Genomic DNA, 20,439 nt, shown 5'->3' with positions numbered 1-20,439 from the left:
GTGCAATGAAATGAATTTCAAAATAGATTTATTGAGTACAAACAATTTAACAGAGGCAGGAGTGAAACAAAGGGCTTTCTGCTTTGAACAGTCATCCGTTTACCAAGCTAATTTCAGATAAGACGAGCTGCATATGAACATATTCAAAATAGACAAAACGGTTGGATTTACATTCCAGTGGCTGTTGGTAAAACAATGAATAAACAGCCTTGAGACAGCGGGGCAGCCTTAGGCTAGACTAATTAGATCTCAGCTGACAAGTAACGGGCTGAGGATGATCACTTATAGCAATACAAAGCCCTAAATAACAGTTCATTTCAATCTTTACAAACTCAATAGCTGTACGCCTGCAGCAGAGCATACAAATTAGCATTTTTCTTCAAAACAAATAAGACAGAAGATGCATACGAGAGATACTTTCAGCACACTGTATTACTTTATCATTAGCCAATTTTCCACAGCGAGGCCTTAACAGATCCCGCCAGGACTTATTCCGCTTCTACGTTTACCCCCTAAAACATCATTCATTTACATGTATGCGTTTGCATCTTGCTGGCAGCAGTACTTTCTCAGCCCGGCTACGGCTTCGACAAAACAAATTATGCTTCCCATCATCAGATATTCATTTTACTGTAGCTCTGCTGTGAAAACTGGCTATTTACAGGACTGATGCAAGAGGAGCCGTTTGTGATACAATGGCTGTTACAACACAACCACGGACCATCTATAAAAGGGCACTGACAGGGTTCCAACACAGTCTCCAATTTCTAAAATCAGTAATTCCAGCATTATCTAATTACTTTCATTTTTAAGATTCTGGGTCACTTTCATCATGATAAAACAGCTGTATATACCACAATGACCTAAAGAGCCAATATGAGAAGTTATAGTGGAATAAACAATGTACAGCCATGTGTCAGGACTGAACATTTGTTTTCATACTTTTACAGCAATTATCAAACTTAAGGAAATTAATTTTCCACACATTGCCAGACTTGTGTAGAAACTCTGCACAGGCTGTTAAATCTCCTCTTGGGTGCTATAAATCTCTATTAACCAGGAAGTAACGAAGAAAGCAGAATGGAATTAGATTAACAGAAGGACTATAGGCAATTAAACAGCTACAGTATGTTTCAGTATTTACATCAACACTGCGGAGTCAAAAACCTCAAGAGGCACTAAATATGAAGTACAGCAGTTGATCCGCTGATGACAAATCTACTGTTATTCAACCACTCTTTCGTTTCTCATATTCAGTGTCATTATAAACTAAACTAGATGCTTTGAAGGAGGAAATGATGAACATTCCTCACGAAGCTTACTGACCCTCCTTCATATTTGAAGGACAAGCGATTGCTATATATTAAAATGTCCAACACCAAGTCAGCGGCTCACAATTTTCTTGCAAATAGTTACAACAACCTTGACTTCTCATCAGCCAGAAAATTAAAAAAATAACATTAAATTGCTCTCATTCAGGGGTAGGTGCTTTGAATTCCAGCAGGAATAAGGATTTGCCATGACTCACTCCAAAGCACAACGTTTGATTTTTTTTTTTTTTGAAATAGCTTTTACATCTGAAATGGCATAAATGACATGAGAACAAAGTGTTAAAAAAAACACAACTTTATTCACAAGTCATTTCTGCTTGATAAAAGAATCATTAAATATCATCTCAAAATAACACACATGATACAATAAACTTAATTACACATTGAACCAATAATAGTTTTCAAGCCAAAGTCAATGTTTTATGATTAAACTAGATGTAGCTGTGTCAAGCTTGGATCTGTGACCTCATACATACAAACCAGAGACGCACACAGACAAAAGAGAGACAGTTCATAGTTGTTGACTTTAAGAGAAAAGCAAAACTTATAAGAAATATAAGAAAGACAGAGCAGCTGACCTGTGCTACTTCCCTTCCTGTGAATGTTGAGATATGATACAACAGGTCTGGTGCACATTTGGTATCAAACAGCAGCGATAGGCAGTCAGTCACTTCCTCTTCGGTGCCGTGTCTGATGCCCAAGCTGCGTCTCAAAGTCCAGCATGACTGTGAATATATGTGTCAAAGGGTGTATTTGTGGTCAATTTATAAGATGTATAAATATTTGTGTGTTCTTCTTCCATCTCAGCGCGGTAAAGGAGAACGCACAGCTGGCAAAAATATTCTTCCAGATTGAATTTCCTTTTTTTAATGTTAAAGAGTGTGTTTGTGCATGTGCGCAATTATGCAGTGTGTGTGTGTGTGTGTGTGTGTGTGTGTGTGTGTGTGTGTGTGTGTGTGTGTGTGTGGCGACAGAGGCTCAAGGTTGATGGATGAAACTGGCAGAAGCAGGGTTCCTGGTCTATTTGATGAGCTTGTTGGCTCTCTGGTTTGCTTCCTCAATACGAACTTTGTTCATGTCCGCCTGAAAGAAAGAAAAGAACATTCAGCCTTTTCCTTCCCATTTAGCAATTCACAGACTTTAAATGCATTTAAAAAACATTGAAGGTTAGCTGTGCAGTTTTTGACCTCTAGTGCAATGGAGCAGTTCTTTTTTTATGAGCGGCTCCCCATTTTGTTTGTCTAGTGCACGAGGATACATGTGCACACAGGGGGACACGATATGCAGTCCTGCCAATGGTTTCACACTATTCCACTGATATACCACTGGTGGCAGTAACGTGTGCCAACAAAGGCAGGGACGAAGAAGTAAACATGGATATAAACAATGCAGAAAAATCTGCTTTACAAATGTTTTATGGAGGAAGGAAACACAGAATGAAACCTAACTTTTGTTTGTTTACAAGAGAACTCCACAGGGCACCTTTAACTTGAATGCACAAAAAGACCATATGTGTAGAACCACATAATGTGCTCTAACCCAATACCTAATTCTTTAAAAAAAAGAAAGGTGCCCTGTGGAATTTTCTTGTAAGCAAACAAAAGTTATGTTACACATATTTTAGATGCTGCATTGTTTACATCCATTGTTTACATTTTGCAAACTAGCAGTCTTCTTCGTTTCGCATTACGGCAGCCAACTGTCAATCAGAGGAACAGCATCACACCGTGCTTGTGCATGTGTTCCCTTATGCACATGATACGAACAAAACAGGGTCCCACTTGTAAATACATTGCTCCATAGTGCTGCAGGTGGAGTGGATCAGTAAGTTGAGATGACAGAAACTGCTTAAGAAGTGTTATCAAACAAATGCAAATGCATATTAACAGGACAAAACAGTGGACATGTCTTTAATGTCAGCGTCTTACCTTGGCATTGATGCCGTCAATCTGTTTGTTCTGCTTGTCTATCTCGTTGCCCATGTCCATTGCCATAGTTTTCAGGTTTCCGATGATGCTGCCCACTGCATCCAGATTCTCCTCCATCTCATCCTCACGCGCATCATTGGTTATCCTGTATCGCAGACGTTTAGTTAAGCTCAGTCAAAATGTGTCTCAATATGTAATTTGTGACTTGCATAATTGAAGACTTATGCATTTCAAAATTTGCAACGTGGCTCTGACAACATTATGGTAAAAGATTCTTATGGAAGCAAAATGAGCAGGACCCCACCTCTTGATGTACGGGCCTGATGGTGCCGAGGCGTTCACCTGGGCAGCCTGGCCATTGCGAACACCTGAGGGCTGCCTTGAGACTACTTTTGCGCCATTGGCATCAACCTCGCCGTTACCTCCTCCAATACCCCAGGTACGCTTGTATCTCGAGTCGTGCTCGATTGACGACACCCTGGAGGAAGAACAGAAAGTCACTACAAACTTACTTGCTTAAAGAAAAACTAGAAGAATGTCGACTTAAACACAAAACCACATGGCCCTCTACATAAAAAGCATCCACAAGAGGTTCATAAGGCTACAAGTCGGCTACTACTACAGTCACAGATGTTCATAAGTTAAAAAGATTCCCTACCTTATCTTATGGTAATCATCAAAGAATCCTCTTCTCCAATGTGAAAGCATTTTGGGGAGATTTATTTCCACGTTTAGAACCAGATATGATCTCTTATGCACACACTGACACTGCATATCGATATGGTTTGACGGAGAGAGTTTTAAGTATGCTCTGCACTGAGCAGTGCACCTCTCATGTTAAGCAATTTGTAGGAACACGTTCCCCACCCATTCATAAACCATTTGAATGCTCACAAATTCTATCAGCAATCTTTGAGCATAAAATGCACATTTGACATGCAAATTTCTATTTTCTTCTCTCCATGTCACACTCAGCATGAACTGCAGCCACATTCACAAATGTTGGCTGGGAACAGTCTTCATATGAAATCACCCTGACAGATCAGAGTAGTGTCATGGAAGCGTTCAACCCCCATAATAATGGAATTGTGAAAAGGGAGAGGCCACTGGTTCTGGAAATGTTTTTCCCAGTTCTGTATTCCCATTTCAAATGTTTGTTTTAATGGTATCCTCAACGTTACTTGACATAAAAAAACAGGAGTCCCGTACAGGTTTTTGAAATGGCCACCAATTTAAATTATTTCTGCTTCGTTTCTGGGAAATCATGCTTTGTTTGCGAGTTTGGCATGGCAATACCCATGAGCATCGGCTGCTGTTGCTATGGAGAAGGAGCCAGGCCGAGGCGCAAATCAGAGCGCTAGAGAATTCAAAATGCTTTGTTGTTGCAGGTGGGAACAATACACAGCACTGTAGCTGATAATTCATCCAAAATTGACCCAGAATGCAAAAGGAAATTAATTTAAGCTACAAATCACATCATCTGATTTTTTTTTTTACCATAATCTTTAACTTCCAACAGCTGTTTTTTTAATGTACACAAGCCGATACCTTCAACTTTTTATCAAATAACCAGATATTTTGTAACATAGTTGGTGAACTCTTTCACTGATGATTTAAGCAGGAGTGTTGTAGAACAGTCACCTAACATTGTCTGTGGAGAAAATGAATGGGATTTTTACTTCTGGAACCAGATTACCAGATAACTGCCCCCACTTTTCAACTCTATACATGATATAAAAAAATGTATTAAAACGTATTAAAGTAAAATATGCTAATGATCAGAAACTTCTGTTTTATGCAGCTTCTTTGCTCAATACTGCCAATAGCTATTTTTTTTTGTTAAAACCAGCCACATATCTGTTCTATAAACGATGTGGAGAGATATGAGCAAAGCACACAAAAAGCGTAGAGAAGTGCATGATAACACACAACAGTGAGCTCTGAGTGTACGGTGTACCTGTCACAGGGGCAGACACAGAGGCCACAGCACTTGGAGAGGTCAGTCAGGTTTTTCTCAGCCTGTCTCATGTCCTGGTTGATCTGGTCCATGCCCTCGTCCACACGCCTCAGCTGCTCTGAAACACAGACAGGCACACCACGCCATGTCAAACTCTCCTTTTCTAGATTGAACATTTTTATACACTGGGAATGTGTCTTTTTGTTAATTTTGTTTTGTTTATCAACTTTATTGATCCATTTTTAGAATAGATTAAATTAAACTTTAATGGTCCCTGTGAGGATTCCTAAAATTGGGTCAATAACTGGGTCACTGCAGCAGTAAAAAAAAAAAAAAAGGGATAGTAAGATAACAAAAAAAGAACTGCAGGTAGTACAACATATAATTACATGCACATTTTTAAATCTTGGACAGAAATTACACATAAAGTTAAAGGCAAATATAATAAAAAGATTTCAGCACAAATATAGACAAATAACATAATTAATGATGTAACGCACTAATTTGGTGCACCAATATTTTAGAATGCAAATCATATAGATTATTACCAATAACAAATTATTTCCATGATCACTGAGGCCAATACTGATGCACACTCAAACACAGATTTTTTTAATTTAATTTAAATATCTTTATTAGCACCTGATCTGCTCTATTACTTAACACTACACTGTTTCTAAGTGCTTACAGTCACACAGGGAGGTTATAAGTTATAAAATATTTAACATTTCTTTAGGTATAACATTGTCAAACATCTTTGTCCTCGCAATTGTTTCTATAGCACACACATGTTTGAGAACTTTCTCTGTTGAATCATCTCAAAACTTCTTTGAAATGCAAAGGTCACTGAAATAATTACATTTTCATGACATTTGTATTGTGGCACATCCCATGATGAGTATTTGTAACATTAGCATTCACTCTTTGCTACAGACAAAGAGCAACAACACATTTAAAAAATAAAATAAAAATAATTCAATGAGTTGGAAAAAAACTGGCAGCGTTCATGTTGTGTATCTACCTCCTTGTTCGTCCAACATCACCATGGTGTTGACGCCGGTCTGTTTGCTCTGAAAACACAGAAGAGACACACTAATTCAAAACCAATGAATGGATTTATGTATCATAAAGAATTGAAATGATCAGGGTTTGATCCATATAAGAGTTAATTAGGACATTGGCTTTGTTCAGAAAACTGATAATAGAATCAATACAAAAAGGTTTAACAATAGAATAACTGAAGCAACCCTTTTCTGACTTCTCTCGAAATATTACTACTTTATTGTCAAAATCTCTAATTATTAACAGTGGCCCAAATAATCCCATTGTAAAAGGAGAATATAAACTTTTCAATTCTGTTTTTTTTCTTCCATTAATGTAAGAATCTCTAATGTAGGACTACTTTATTCATGACCAAATTGTAAAGGACTACATATCGCTGAAAGCATCATGCATTGAGATGAGATTTTTCCTAAACCTCATCCAGGTTTGGGCCAATTATAAACCAACATGGACCCACTTTCTGGTCATAGCTATATCTAAAATGATATTGTGCTTTTGTGTCAGTAGCAGCAGCAAATTGTCAAAAGTCTCACCTCCTCTGCCATCTGTAGCATCCGCCGTGTGCTTTCCAGTGACTGTGGAGGAAAAACAGGAGGTGTTAGTGAATAAAAATAGATGAGCAAGTTTCTTATCTAAAAAAGCACAGAGAATGAGGGGAAAAGACTGAAACAGAGAGGCAAAGACTGATTTGGAGTGCAATCAAACCTCAGGGTTGATACCTTTTATTGTGTTTGGCTCCATTAAGTGCCAACTGCCCAAATGTAACCAAACCAAATCCTGCAAATAAAATGTGGACTCGGAAAAGTGTTTGAATTTTGGTAAGTCATATCCTGACGGGAGATTTTCGAGTGTGGAAGAATATTCCAGGAGTTTGGACACTTCATTTTGTTTGTCGTGGGACAGATGGACCAGACGTCAAGCCCAGACAGGGTTTTACATCTATCTGATTCTTCTGGTTAATTTCGAAAAAAAAAAAGAAATATGATTGGTGTGAATGTGGCCTTAAGAGACAGACAGACAGAGCAACAGAAGGGAATTAACAAGGAGACAATAAGAAAGAGAGCGAGATAAGAAGGATAAGGCAAGTGTAAAGATACACATGATAAGAAAAACATGGAGGAAGCTGCACCCTTAATAATCATAAAGTTATGAAAGTAGTAGTAAAGTAAAGCTATAAAGATATTGAAAGATAACTTAATGTCCACAATTACTCTTTCCCCTGCACCCTCTGCCTGTACTGTGACAGTAGATATAAATATTTATTTATTTATGTATATCATCATAAAACCATAATTTTTCAATTATAATTGCTTTCCTGACCTTAAGAGGCTGCACCACAGTTAACACAAAACTCTGTGCTTATTAGGGCTGCAACTAATGATCATTTTGATTATAGGTTCATCTGCCAATTATTTTCCTCTTCAAATTGCTTGTTTTGTCCAACAAACAGTTCAGAGTTATAACACATCAGACAAAAGACAACTGATAACAGGGGAATGCTTGGCATTTTTGCTTACACACACACACACACACACACACACACACACACACACACACACACACACACACACACACACACACACACACACACACACACACACACACACACACACACACACACACACACACACACACACACACACACACACACACACACACACACACACACACACACACACTTAACTGATTATCAAAATAGTTGAAATTAAATTTCTGACAATAGAACTTATGACTGTTCAAGCTTAGAGAAATTAACACTTAGTGTCTTGGTCATTATATCCACATTTCTGATGATTTTCTTTTTCGTTTTTTTGTTAAGAGTGCGACTCAACAGATAACTTATTAAATAAACTATTATTATATCGTATTGATATATATCAGCAGAGGTGTTTGATTAAAATTAAAGAAATATAATTTGATCAGCCAGCCCTACTCCCCACCACTTTATTACTTCAACATAGAGCTGAAACATTTTGCCAATTGATTTAATTTGTTGATCGACAGAAAATTGATTAGCAAATATTTTGATAATCGATTACTTATTTAAAGTATGCCATCACTGAAATTGGGTGAACAAAACAAGCAATTGGAATATGTCTGTGTGGGCTTTGGGAAATTGTGTTTTTCACACTGATATCTTATAGACCAAACAACCAATCGATAGTTCTTCAGTTTTGTATTTGTTTCCCCCCCCAGGTGTGAGCAGCTCTTCTACTAGAGCTGAAACGATTAGTCAATTAATTGATCGTCAGTTATTCTGAGAATAGATAAATTTTTAAAGAAAAAAAAAAAGGATATATTCTCTGGTTATGGTCTCTCCATTGTGAGGATTTGCCGCTTTTCTATTAAAAATAAAATCAGTGTTTAGTATGCATAACGTCTGGTTTGAGTGTGCTTCATTTCGTCACTTCTCCAGTGTGAACACACTACATAATAAAACCTGTGTGGTGTCGATTTGGGACACAGATACAGTGTTCCCTGATCAAGTGACATGGGTACGGCTGACACTAAAGTTAACAATCCACAGCAAGGCAAGAAAAAAAAACAAATGCATGCACAGACACAAAAGTGTTGACGGTGAACAGGAATGCAGTCAGTTCAGGTGAGTTACGCCTTTGTGTCTCTATTAATAGCAAGTGCTGTACAGAGAGCAGAGCATCCAAAGGAGTGAAGCATGGAAGCGACTCGGGGCATGACTCCATTGTTACCATCACTAATGAACTGTTAACAAGAGAGAGTGGGGACCCGATTCCTCATTCTCTCCGTGTTATGTTTGCTCTGAATACATTAATCAGTGAGTTGGGAAAAAGACAAACACGGAATTGGCGAGAGGGATGTGTTGAGCTCAGCCAGGTTTCTGTTGGCTTAGCCAGAACATCACTTGGGTGGATAAACATTACATTATGTCTCCTAAAATCCTTGAACTTGGCTAATTAAGCCCAAAATTGCTGTCTTAGCCAAAATTTCCAGATTGGGGTGCTGTGACAAATCTTTGAGACACAGACAATGGCGTGGTATTTTTATCATTTGTTTGGGATGGCTTAAATGGAAGTACAGATAGGCGAGGTACGTGCAGGTTCCAGCAAACTACATGCAAGGCTTTTTAAACATTCAATTAAGTGTTATTCTACCACAAAAAGCATTAAAAAAAAAACATGCTACGGGTATTAATTGGCTGCAATATACCAGGATGATTAAGTAGTAGCACACAAACAATGGATTTAAATAACTTTGACAAAATGTTGAAGAGTGTGGAAGCCATTTTTAACAACTGGACATAAGAAACTGAAATTATAAAGACAGCTTGTGTTGAATTAACAAATTAATAAATTAATTGATTGTGGGTTTTTAGACAGTTCTACTGTCTAATGAAAACGTTGCTTGGTCCTCTAAACAATGTTTTGTTTCATATAACTTACTGGATTGTCTCCCAACATGTTAATGCACAAGGATAATAAAGAGGTTTCAAGTCATGCTGTTCATTTGTTGCAGACTTCTAATGGTCTCTGTAACTGCAAGGATATTTTTTGTAGTTTGTGAAATGTTCTTAAGTTTCCTCAAAGAGGAATGGCAAAAAAAAAGGAAAGGCAGCTTGTGTTAGTCTTCCTAAAAACAATCTTGTCTTATCGTAACAAAATTCCAATGTTGCCCTGATACATTACCAGCCATGCTCTGAGTGTTTCAGGTATGAGTGGTTACCCAAAGCCAGAGTGGTAAGTAGCATTAGGACCCTCCCATGCCCTGTCCCTTCTATGATCTGCTAAGTGAACCAGTCGGCAGCAAAAGGAAGAAAGAGAAAAAAAAAAGAGAAAATTGCAGGTTAAGTCAGAAAGCATATAGAGAATTCACACAGTTGAAACACACAGTCAAGAGGGGGGAAAAAGCATTTAGACAATTAGTAAAGTCACAACTGCAGGAAGGTTACGTGCACTGCTACAGGCCCAGCTAGTAAGTTAATTTGATTCCATTTGAATCAGATGGCTGATCATATGATGCCCCGGAGTGCTGATTAAACAATTATCTCCTTGATAATAAAACTCTTTAGATATAGCTGACAACATTCAAACTGTCAAAACCACAGAGGGGTAAGGGAGCTATCAGGCTAAATTAGGCGTAAAACTCCACACACACTCTTCCTATTAATGCCATCGACTGTGAATGCAAAGAATCTAATTACCCAGCCTATGCTGTTTCAATGCTGTACTGAAGGAAGGCCAGGATTTTGTGTGTGTATGCGTTCTTTTCCCTCTACTGATGCTTTTCCAATTAGGCCAAAATGTGCACCCTTCAATATGGTTATGGCTAAAATGCTTATTTCATCACAATAATTATATACCTTGATTATTTTTAATTATGGTGGGCATGAATAAATCAAATATCTCAATAATACAAACGGAAAATTCATTTAATTATCTACAGTGTTGCAGCTCTAAAGGGTTTGCACTTTAATAGGAACAGTTTGACAACAAAAAAGGGAAAATACACTTATTTGCTTGAAGGAGGAAAGCCAGCAGGCGGTTAGCTTACCTTCTTTTTTTGTAAATGAAATATAACATGTCAATTCATGAGCTTTTTTTCCCCCGTTAGACAGAGCCAGGATGGCCGTCTCCCTCAGTTTCCAGTTTTTATGCTAAGATAAGCTAACTGCCTGATGGCTCTAGCTTCATATTTAGCTTACAGGCATGAGAGTGAATTGAATCTCCCATCTTACTGTTACTCCTAAAAAAAACAAATGAGTGAAATATCAAACTATTCCATTAAGATGTTGCATTCTCAGCTTCTGTAACATTTGTTTGGCTTTATTTCAATGTGAACAATTGCGGTTTTGCATCTGAGACAAATCCATTGTCCTGGTTGCTTGTTTGTGGATAATTAGCATATGTGTATTAGTCTTTTTGTCATGAATTAAAAAGCGATACTCCACCCAAAATCTCCCTTTTTAGTATCAAATACTCATTCCCTGCAGGTTTGAAAAGGTGTCTGTGAAAAGTTGGCAGTTTCATCCTCCACAGAGAACAGCAGCTGTGGTCAGCTGAAATTAGGTTACAACGAATTCCAATGAGACACGTTTTCACAGTAGGACTAAAAAACAAAAAAAAGGGTAACGCTTTATTTTAGGTCTGTAATTTCAAAATAATTTACAAGGATGTTTCCTGGATGTCATTTTCTAGTAATTACTGGAAAATATATTATTTTCTTTAAGAAAAGCTCAATTTAAAACCAAGTAAATGTGACAAACAGTGGAAACTATATTCATCATATACGTTGAATTGTTCGCTTGCCTGTCGACAAATTTCACATTTTGCATGTTCAGCTCACGTTTTGTGCATTGACTAAGACTCTCTAAGTTATGCTTGGAATGAATTAATTGGACGTGTATCAGTTAATACCAAAATACATAATTCTTTCTAAGAAATGTTAGAGAGGATTACTATGAAATTATTCGAAAATTACTAACCCGTAAAATTAAGTGTTACCCCTCCCCCCAAAAAAGTATCAAAACTTCCAACAGAAAAACTCCTGCAACATTATCCACTTCCCCACTGCCCATCTGTGTGCTCAGTATGTTCCAGACTCTCATAGTTTCACCATGGCTCCGGTCTGTAGCTTGCTTTGGCATTTGATACTGAAAATCACTTTAAGTTTCATACTCAAAGAGAAAAAGAGAGAATGAGGGAGAGAGGGATTCTGTGCGAGAGTCAGTACCTCGTCAGTCACTTGGTTGGCCCTCATGGTCATCTGTTCCACGGTCATGTCTTCCATGTTGCTGCTGTCCTTTGGTCCTTTGGAGGCTCCCCCTGTGGCACCGAGCTCGATATTCTGCGGCCTGGAAGAGGGGCAGGTTTCAAAGGTCACTCACTAACGTCACATCAGAGGGCATCAATTATGATAAAGCTCTGTGACTAAAACTAATCTGAGAGCTGGCATTTCTGTAGGCTACTATAAAACACATCCTATAACCATACAAGACCAAAACTGAAACCTCGAGAGGAATAATAAAAAACAATACCAATACTGATATTAATATTTGGTAGTTTTTAAACAAATCCTGCTAATATAATTTTTGAACATGAACAAACATTTTTTGATAAAGATCCCACAAGTTTGGTTATTTAAAAATGTGACCAAGACTTATACTGAATTAGACATTTTACAGTTGAGATATAAAGCTCTCTCGTCGACTAACTGCGTAATGGAGACTGTCTATACCATCTTTGGCCTTTCTGTACAGTCACTTCTTCTTACTTATCAGCATACATCAGATTCAGGTGATAATTCTCTATAGGTTCATCACTATAAGAGACCCCCTTCACATTGTTTTCACAGTTATTTGAAAAATTGTTATTATAGAAATATCCAGTACAGCCAATTTAAGGCCATTCGATTCACCTCTCTTGATTCTCTCCGTCTCATATAATTACAAATTCAATACTTTTCTGCTGGTCAGACAAATAAGCAGTTACCCTCTGATAAGTTATGATGGGAATATTTCATTATGCTTTTACATTATATAGACTAAACATTTAATCATAAAATTACTGGCTTTGGTTTGATGAAAATAGCCAGTAGCCCAAATTCAAATTACATCATGGTTTAGTGTCTCAACGTCTCATGCTACAACACATCATTATGCCATGGCTTACTGCTGTTGGCCATTTCTTCAGTGTGTAATCGTAAATATGGAGAACACATTCAAGGACTTCAATGTGAACATCAATGTGTGTTCATGTCACTCATATGGAGAGGGAAGAGGAGATGCAAAACCTAAACAAATCAGGCTCTTTCCTGCCCCTGAGTGTTAGTGAGTCTGAACACATACAGTCAGCGTGCTGATAAAAGGAAACAAAAACCTATTTTAATGATGAAGCAAAACTTTGGTGTAGTGAGCCTGGAGCAATTCCCTGTTGGTGTAAAGCTTGATAGGGAAATCCGAATCATGAGATTGGATGTTGGTAACTGGTAGAAGTATGCAAAACATTATTAAGTTTTGCATACTGGACATTAAAGAAAATAGCAGAGTGATGAAATGATAAGTTAAAATAAAGTTTATAGAAATAAATAAAAGATAAAATTATTGGTGAAAGTGTAAAAACCACCCTCAAAAAAAAAAAAGTGGGCCTTTTAAAAGAAGGCATATGGACTAAAAAGAGCGTTCACACATTCAACAGTAGGCTATGTGTTTCTCTGGTTTGAAAAGGCAGCAGACTGTTTCAACCGGGTGACATGAACAGTGTATGCTATACATTATATAAGATTTCTTGAATACACCTAAACATATCACCACATTTTATTTACATATTAGTAAACCGCTACAGGTCAAAACTGACATTTGACTTTGCTTTTCCTATAAAACAGGGCTTCATGATAAGGTGATACACTATACCTACTTAACTGGCTGAAAGCATGGAAGAAGGTTTGCAAATAAACTGTTGCTATTCAGTTCAACTTTGGTTCCTCAACGTTGAAGACTCACACTGAGAAGTCTCAGTGTTAGTTACTGAATGACAGACAATTAAAGCCTTAGTTTAAAAAAGGCACATATACTAAAGATACTGGTGTCATTTGACTTCCGGAAAAAGAACTATCACAGCTGATCATATGAGGACAAATTGAGTTGCGACCACAACATTTCATGATCTTGCACAATATGTACGACAGCAGGGCGGGCATGGGGCAAGGAAGTGACGCCGAGGAGCTTTTACTGTGAAACAGCAGCAGGTCGCCTGTTATGAAATTGGACATTTTTCTGTGCTTTTCATTTTACATAAAAAAAAAAAAAAAACACAAAACAAGGAATGGACTTCATTAGAGTCCAGACAAAGCATGGCAAAGAGAAGTGGATCAAAATTAAATGCCCCTACATGTTAGAGGAAGGTAAGAGCAGGGCTAATCGAGAAACATGGCTAAAGCGTAACCCCTAAAGTACTTTCCACAGAAGACGTTGTTGTAAATTATACTGGTCTCACATGAATACAACTAAACAGACAGGCAGAAGCAGACAGAACTCAAGTAATATGTGTGGTTTCCCCAGGTAATCCATTTGGAGATACATTCTGATCACAACCTTGCAGAATACAGATACAAAGCCAATCCAAACTAAATCTGATTTGTGCATCAAGTGACCTTCATGCAGTCCAGCATCACAGGATGCACTGAAATACCTGGTGTTATGGCAGCCTCAAACAGCCTTTGGTGCACAAGGTAACATGAGATCAAGATCATCATAAGCAAAGACTTAAGCCTGTTTTCTGAGACAGCACTTTCAAGGACAGAGCCAGTTAAACATAAATTCAACGCGCTGTCTGAGTTTTTAAACACACCAACATTCAGGAAACACAGCTTTATTCCCTTTTCCCTGTCATCCTCTTTCCTTTAAAAAGGTCAAGTGACATTTTCTTGTTTTTCAAATAACCCCTGAACTTCAAGTTCCCTTTCCTGCATCAGCTAAACATCCTGAGGGGAAAAAAAAGACAGGGAAAATGGATAGTCTACTTGGCAGACAGTTCAGAGGATTTAATATTGTTGACTCTGCATTTATCTTTTTTTTTTTTTTTTTAAAGAGGGCACTTGGTTCACACAGGCTTGACTGCTTTTTCTAACTGATTATTGGACTTGGCAAGATACTAATACGAGTTTACAACAGTAACATTGCAGGAGGACTCATTCACACTTACTGTGCCGTTTTGAAAGACCAAGGCACAACAAGAGCAGATGAACATGTCAACACTAAAAGATCAATTACATGTGCCAGTGAAACACACCTCTGTATGGCTGGATATTGATTTAACCTCATTACTCAATAATGAGAAGATTACATTAAAGCCACACATGGGTAAACACTATTTTTTTTTGTTTGCTGTGCAATTTGAGCCCATCATCACAACAATAAGCCCTATATTTTCACACCTCACGCTCGATAACAACACAAGACTATGACACCACACTACATGTGATCACAGCCTCAAGAAGAAACATTTAACAAGCCTGAAAGGACATACCCGTTCATGTTAGAGAGTGTCTTCACAGCACCAACCAGTAAGTGTCTGAACACAATAGCTCCTACAGGGAAACACATTTCTTGTTCCTCTACCCAAACCTGTTCCTCCAGATCTGACTGCAGCACACACCGACGTCTTTTCTTATTCCAATCATGTCCACATCCTCCTTTATCTTTTTCCAAATTCAAACACGGGAGCTATTCTTTGGGTTTTCCCTACAGCCTTTCCTCAACAATGATAACACATTTATTTTATATAAGTGTGAATTTTAAAAGTTCTGGTTGACTGATAATAGTAACCTGTGCACCAAAATAAACAACAAGAGGGTCAATGACATCATGCTGTACACACAAAACCTAAACCATGAGCTTTTATTACTTTCAGAGCATGATTTACAGGATATACTAACAAGTGTCAACTGCCAATCATAGTTTCTCATAGACATAAGAGAAACTACGACAGATGGTTAATCATTTCCGTTGTTACATTTAAATAGGTGCAATGATGTATCCACACACACCTGACCTTGGTTGTCTTACAATCAGAGGAATAAAGTTAAGTGCTGAGCCACTATATTATAGGGTCACTTGATTAACAGGTGACGGTGGGCTGAATGAGAAACATGAACCTAGCTTAATGCACTAAGAAAAACAGTCTCCCACACCCATGACACCAAAGTTGTGGCTGTAAAGTCCCTAAAATGACACTTTTAAACTGAATGAAAGGGTTTTTTAAAAAAAGAGACAGGAAACAGCGTCGGACAGTCTGTCAAAGCAGATTAAAGTTGTCTTACATTGTGTGAGAAGTTGCTGCTGTGCTCAAGTATCGTAAAAAGGGCAGTGTCCCGGGAGCAACTCGTTAACCTAGCTACTGTGCTGCTAGCTCGCTAGTTAGCTAGTTCCGCTTTCCTGTCAACGACCTAACGCCACCACTAAAAACAACTATAAGAGAGAAAAGGGAGAGAGGTGTTTATCTAGGGAGTCAATACTTACAGTTAACCCTCCTTGTTTTAAAAAATGTCCCCGTTACTCCTCCTTCTTTACGGTATGTGAACTTGGCACTGGCAACTTCTGGATTCCTTCAGTGGTTCCACCGTCTGGCTGTCCGAAGTGTGTCGGGCGGTGCCTTTAAGTGTTGTCCGAAATATTGCTTTTCCAAAGCCGAGATAATATAAACTATTTTTTAAGGTGGCTCCTTTCAGAGTGTTGGATTATATATTGTATTGATGGATTATTATTAGTGATGTATTACAATGTAAGTAGCATTTTGATTTTGTATTTGTTTAAGGCGGAGATAACTTTTTACTACTTTATGTGATTTTTGTGTAGTCCCACGTATCCTGTTTTAGATTTTATTTGTGGAATCTTAATCTGCAAAATAACTGCGGCTGTCAGACAAATGTGGATGAATATTTCAATCTGACATGCAGTGGAGCTGAAGTAAGCACAAGTAAAGCACAACTTCAGGGTTCAAGAGTAAATTTACTTGATTACTTTCCATCAATGCAGAAAGAGTTAGGGTCATGAAGATGGGTAAAAACGTGATTTCGGGACACTGTGCCTCCTCTTCATTCTGCTGCTGTAATAGCACATTACACCAACCTTTTCTTTTTTAATTACCTGGTCGATTTTGTTTGAGCGGAATGTATTTCGAACTGTTATTCTCAGAGGAAGGAGCTTTCGATGAGCACTTGAACGCAGCACATGATGGTGCGCACGTCCTGTCATATGACTCCAGAGAAAAAAGAGGCGCTGCTCATTTTCCCCACATGAGTGCAGCATTTACCCTTCACCCGGACCTCCCCCTCGCCCCCTCACCCACCCACCCCTCCTCGGTATTTTACATGAAGACAGACTGCTGGATATTTTTCCGTTTCTGAGAGATGCTCTGAAATCTGAGCCTCTAGCTTTGAATCTGCTGTGTAATTCCCCAAGTTTTATGGTTTAAACCACAAAAGCCTGTTCAAGGTGACTGCAAAGACACTGGGCAGGGTGCCAGCCAACATATCAACTGACAATGTCTAAAAGCTAAGTGTTTTTTTCCCCCTCTCTAACTGCAGTTAATATTTTTCCCTGTTGGGTCACTTACAGCTGAATACCTACACACTGAACATTTTGTGACAGTTCCATATTTGCACGAGGGATGCTCCAGAGCTGCCCTCACCGAACTGCCCACAGTGCCTGACTGGTGCCCACACTCTCTGCCCATGTATCTTTTATAGAGTCTACATAGTATGCATTATTCAGCAATAACACACGGCCCATCTGGACTCCCGCGTGTGTGTACGTGTGTGTCTATGCATGGGTGTGTGGTCCATAGTTAACTTTCCTGCTGTGCCATTTCACCATTTCACGCCACATCCAACAGTGCTTGAAGAGCTAAGACTTAGTATTTCCTCTGTAATTACAACTAAGGTATAATGTGAGTGTGTTTGACAGAGGATGTGTGTGTGGGAGAGAGTGAGAGGGGATGGAAGGGGGGAAAGAGAAAGAATAGAAAGTAGGGAAAGAAAGAGAGATAGATTAAGTGAATGTGTAATAGTGACTACAGATGGCACGTTCAGGATCAAGCTCTTTCATCATGCCGTTCCTCATTAATAGAGATGGGGAGCGCTGCCCTAATTCCATAATTCCTAAATCATGCCAGTTAGTTGGATACGAGGAGACAAAAGTACAGAGAAAAATAGGAGAATGGATTAGCCTATAGCCTAATAATGTGTCTGTGGGAGCGAGAAATCAACAGAAGAAGAGATGAAGAGGCAGAAAGAAAGAGGAAAAGAATGGAGAGGGGTCGCCATCTGTATTTCCTGGCTTTCCTTTTTGGTTGTTGCCAAAACCAACATCATATAGGCCAAATGTATTCTCGCCAATTATTGTCCCACATGTACGCCAGCCAATGAAAATAGCTGAAATAATCAAGTGATTAATTAAATCTGGAGGAGAATATACCGGGATATAGTAGTGTGTGTACATGCATGTGTGTCAGTGACATAGCCCCGATCACTAGTTTCTCATGATTTCAAGGGGCACATCTGTTCATTTCTGGCTCTGTTCCAGTTGAATCACACATCCATCTTTCCCTCACAAGGCATGGGAAGGCTTCGAGGGCCTTGCTTGATCGGGCTTAATTTTACGTTAGGCTAATTCCGCTGGTACCTGATACTTGTCAGGACAAAGAATTGGCTGACCAAGCGTGCATCTCAATATTCAGAGATAATTTAATTCCCTCGTCTCCTTTTCACTGGAATCTACTCTTTCTCCGTTTGAATTGAGCTCTCGTATGAAGCAATTTGATGGAAACTAGAGACATCGATAGCCATTAGCCTGCTTTGCACAGGAGGGCCAAACATGGCAAGCCAAGGCTCATCTATTATTCATGTCCCTCAGTTTTCCCCCAAAAACAACGTTTCTGATATTCTTTTTGCATCACCCTGCCAAAGGAGACAAGTCTGTGGTTTCAAATAACGCTTTTAAAACGGGGCTGATAAATGTTTCAAGCTAGCTCTGGCCCGTACAAGCCCAATGGGGAAAGTGGCTATTGTCTATCTGTCTATTCATGTCCAGATCTGGAGAAAACCTATTGAGCTCAAAGATGAGAGGAAACATTTCATATTCATTTTTTAGGCGTTTAGCCTTTAGGCATTACCAGCATGTAATGGTTCCATGTCTTGCTCAAGGACACCTGATACCTGAAAATTATACTTAAGTAAAACTACAAAAATAACATCAGCAAAATGTACTTAAAGTATCAAAAGTAAAAGTACCAATGGTCTAGTATTATATATTACATTAACAGGTTGTTGATACTGATGCATCAATGTGTAAGTAGCATTTTACTGTTGTTTACTTTGTGTATAGCCCGGTGGTTTCCAAACTAGGTGTCTTGCCCCCTCCAAAGGGTCACAAGATAAATCTGAGTGGTCTGAGATGATTAATGAAGTAAGAAAGAGGAAAAAACAAAGTTCTGCAACACAAATTCTTTGCTTTTTCATGAAATAATGTATAATTTTACCTTCTTGGGCCTTAAACTGTTATTGAAATGAAACCATGTGAGAAGTTTAGAGGGGAAATTACTCTTCCTAACAATTTGTAAGCCAAGTTTCCGTCCAATTGTAGTAGAAAATCTGCAGAACAGAATACAAGTTAATGTGTGTTTCCATCCACTGCTGTTGTGCAAATATTAGGAGCTGGGCACATCAAGATAAACAGCTGGTGGCATTAATTCTCCAGTCAGGTGCCATTAAACTGTTGCAGAAGAAGAGGGTGCAGCGAGATGATTAAAAGAGCGGCAGTCAAACCTCAAACAATGGAAAACAAGGTAGAAAACATGGTGCATTATGTTTCATGTATTAATCTGAAGAAAGTTGGAGTCTCCTCATCACATCTGCTAAGTCTCCATTGCACTTTGTCGCAGTTTCTTTTTATCTATAAACCAACTGTTCCACCACAGCCAGGCATGAAAACCTGCACATAAAAACAGGTGGAGGGAAATGCTCTTATAGACATCTGAAATGTGTCTAGACACCGCTTATTCTGTCTACTTTTTCTGTCTTGAACAGTGTATTTTACAAGCTTATTATATGTGTTTCTAAGTAAAATCTGAAAAGTAAACAGTAACTCTAGCTAAAAAATAAATGTAGTGGAGCAGAAGTATAAGGTAGCAGACCACGGAAATACTCAAGTAAAGTACCCCAACAATACACTTCAGTACAGTACTTGGAAAATCTGATGGAAACAAGAGAGGAAAGGCTATCAAGCTATTCAGTCTCCATGTTGTCAGCAGTTCAGATTAGCTGTCACATCGCTGAGGGAGAAACATCTGAAGATTGGAGAGGGTGATTTCATCTGAATAATTTCATGCTTTGACTGGCAGAGCTCAATGCTCACCGTCCCAAGACTTTGACGTCAGAGGAAGATAGACTGGGCAAAATCAAGACGCAGGTGCAGTCTAATACATGAATACAATCATCTGCCCTTTGGGGAGGGGGGAAAGAAAGCATCAAATGAAAATTAATTCACATCTCCACTGAAGAAATTTCACTCACTTGACTTGTTTTTCGTAGTAGACAAAAAGACAATCTTTATTTGTGTGTTTCTCTCCTTGCTCTGACTTCTGTGTTTACTTTTGACTGACTGACTTTAATGACTGAGGTCAGCTTCCAC

General features: G+C 38.5%; 1 protein-coding gene across 3 annotated transcripts; it reads right to left on the bottom strand.

Annotated features, from left to right (window-relative positions):
- Positions 1–11: 11 nt before the first annotated feature.
- Positions 12–16,369, bottom strand: LOC139297489 (synaptosomal-associated protein 23-like). Of its 3 annotated transcripts, none has more exons than XM_070920187.1 (8): positions 16,270–16,369; positions 11,985–12,105; positions 6,812–6,853; positions 6,238–6,286; positions 5,217–5,334; positions 3,564–3,737; positions 3,260–3,404; positions 12–2,414 (listed from the first exon to the last, which is right to left on the bottom strand). In XM_070920187.1, exons 2-8 carry the CDS (start codon positions 12,039–12,041, stop codon positions 2,352–2,354), a joined length of 648 nt encoding a protein of 215 aa, XP_070776288.1. In that variant the 5' UTR covers positions 12,042–12,105; positions 16,270–16,369; the 3' UTR covers positions 12–2,351. The 3 variants fall into 3 exon arrangements, with proteins under 3 accessions (XP_070776288.1, XP_070776287.1, XP_070776286.1); XM_070920186.1 differs by lacking the exon at positions 16,270–16,369 and adding an exon at positions 16,071–16,206; XM_070920185.1 differs by lacking the exon at positions 16,270–16,369 and adding an exon at positions 15,278–15,320.
- Positions 16,370–20,439: the final 4,070 nt, after the last annotated feature.

The sequence above is a fragment of the Enoplosus armatus genome, chromosome 15 (assembly GCF_043641665.1).
Source record: "Enoplosus armatus isolate fEnoArm2 chromosome 15, fEnoArm2.hap1, whole genome shotgun sequence".
Lineage (NCBI taxonomy): Eukaryota > Metazoa > Chordata > Actinopteri > Centrarchiformes > Enoplosidae > Enoplosus > Enoplosus armatus.
This window is presented reverse-complemented; position numbering and strand designations above follow the sequence as displayed.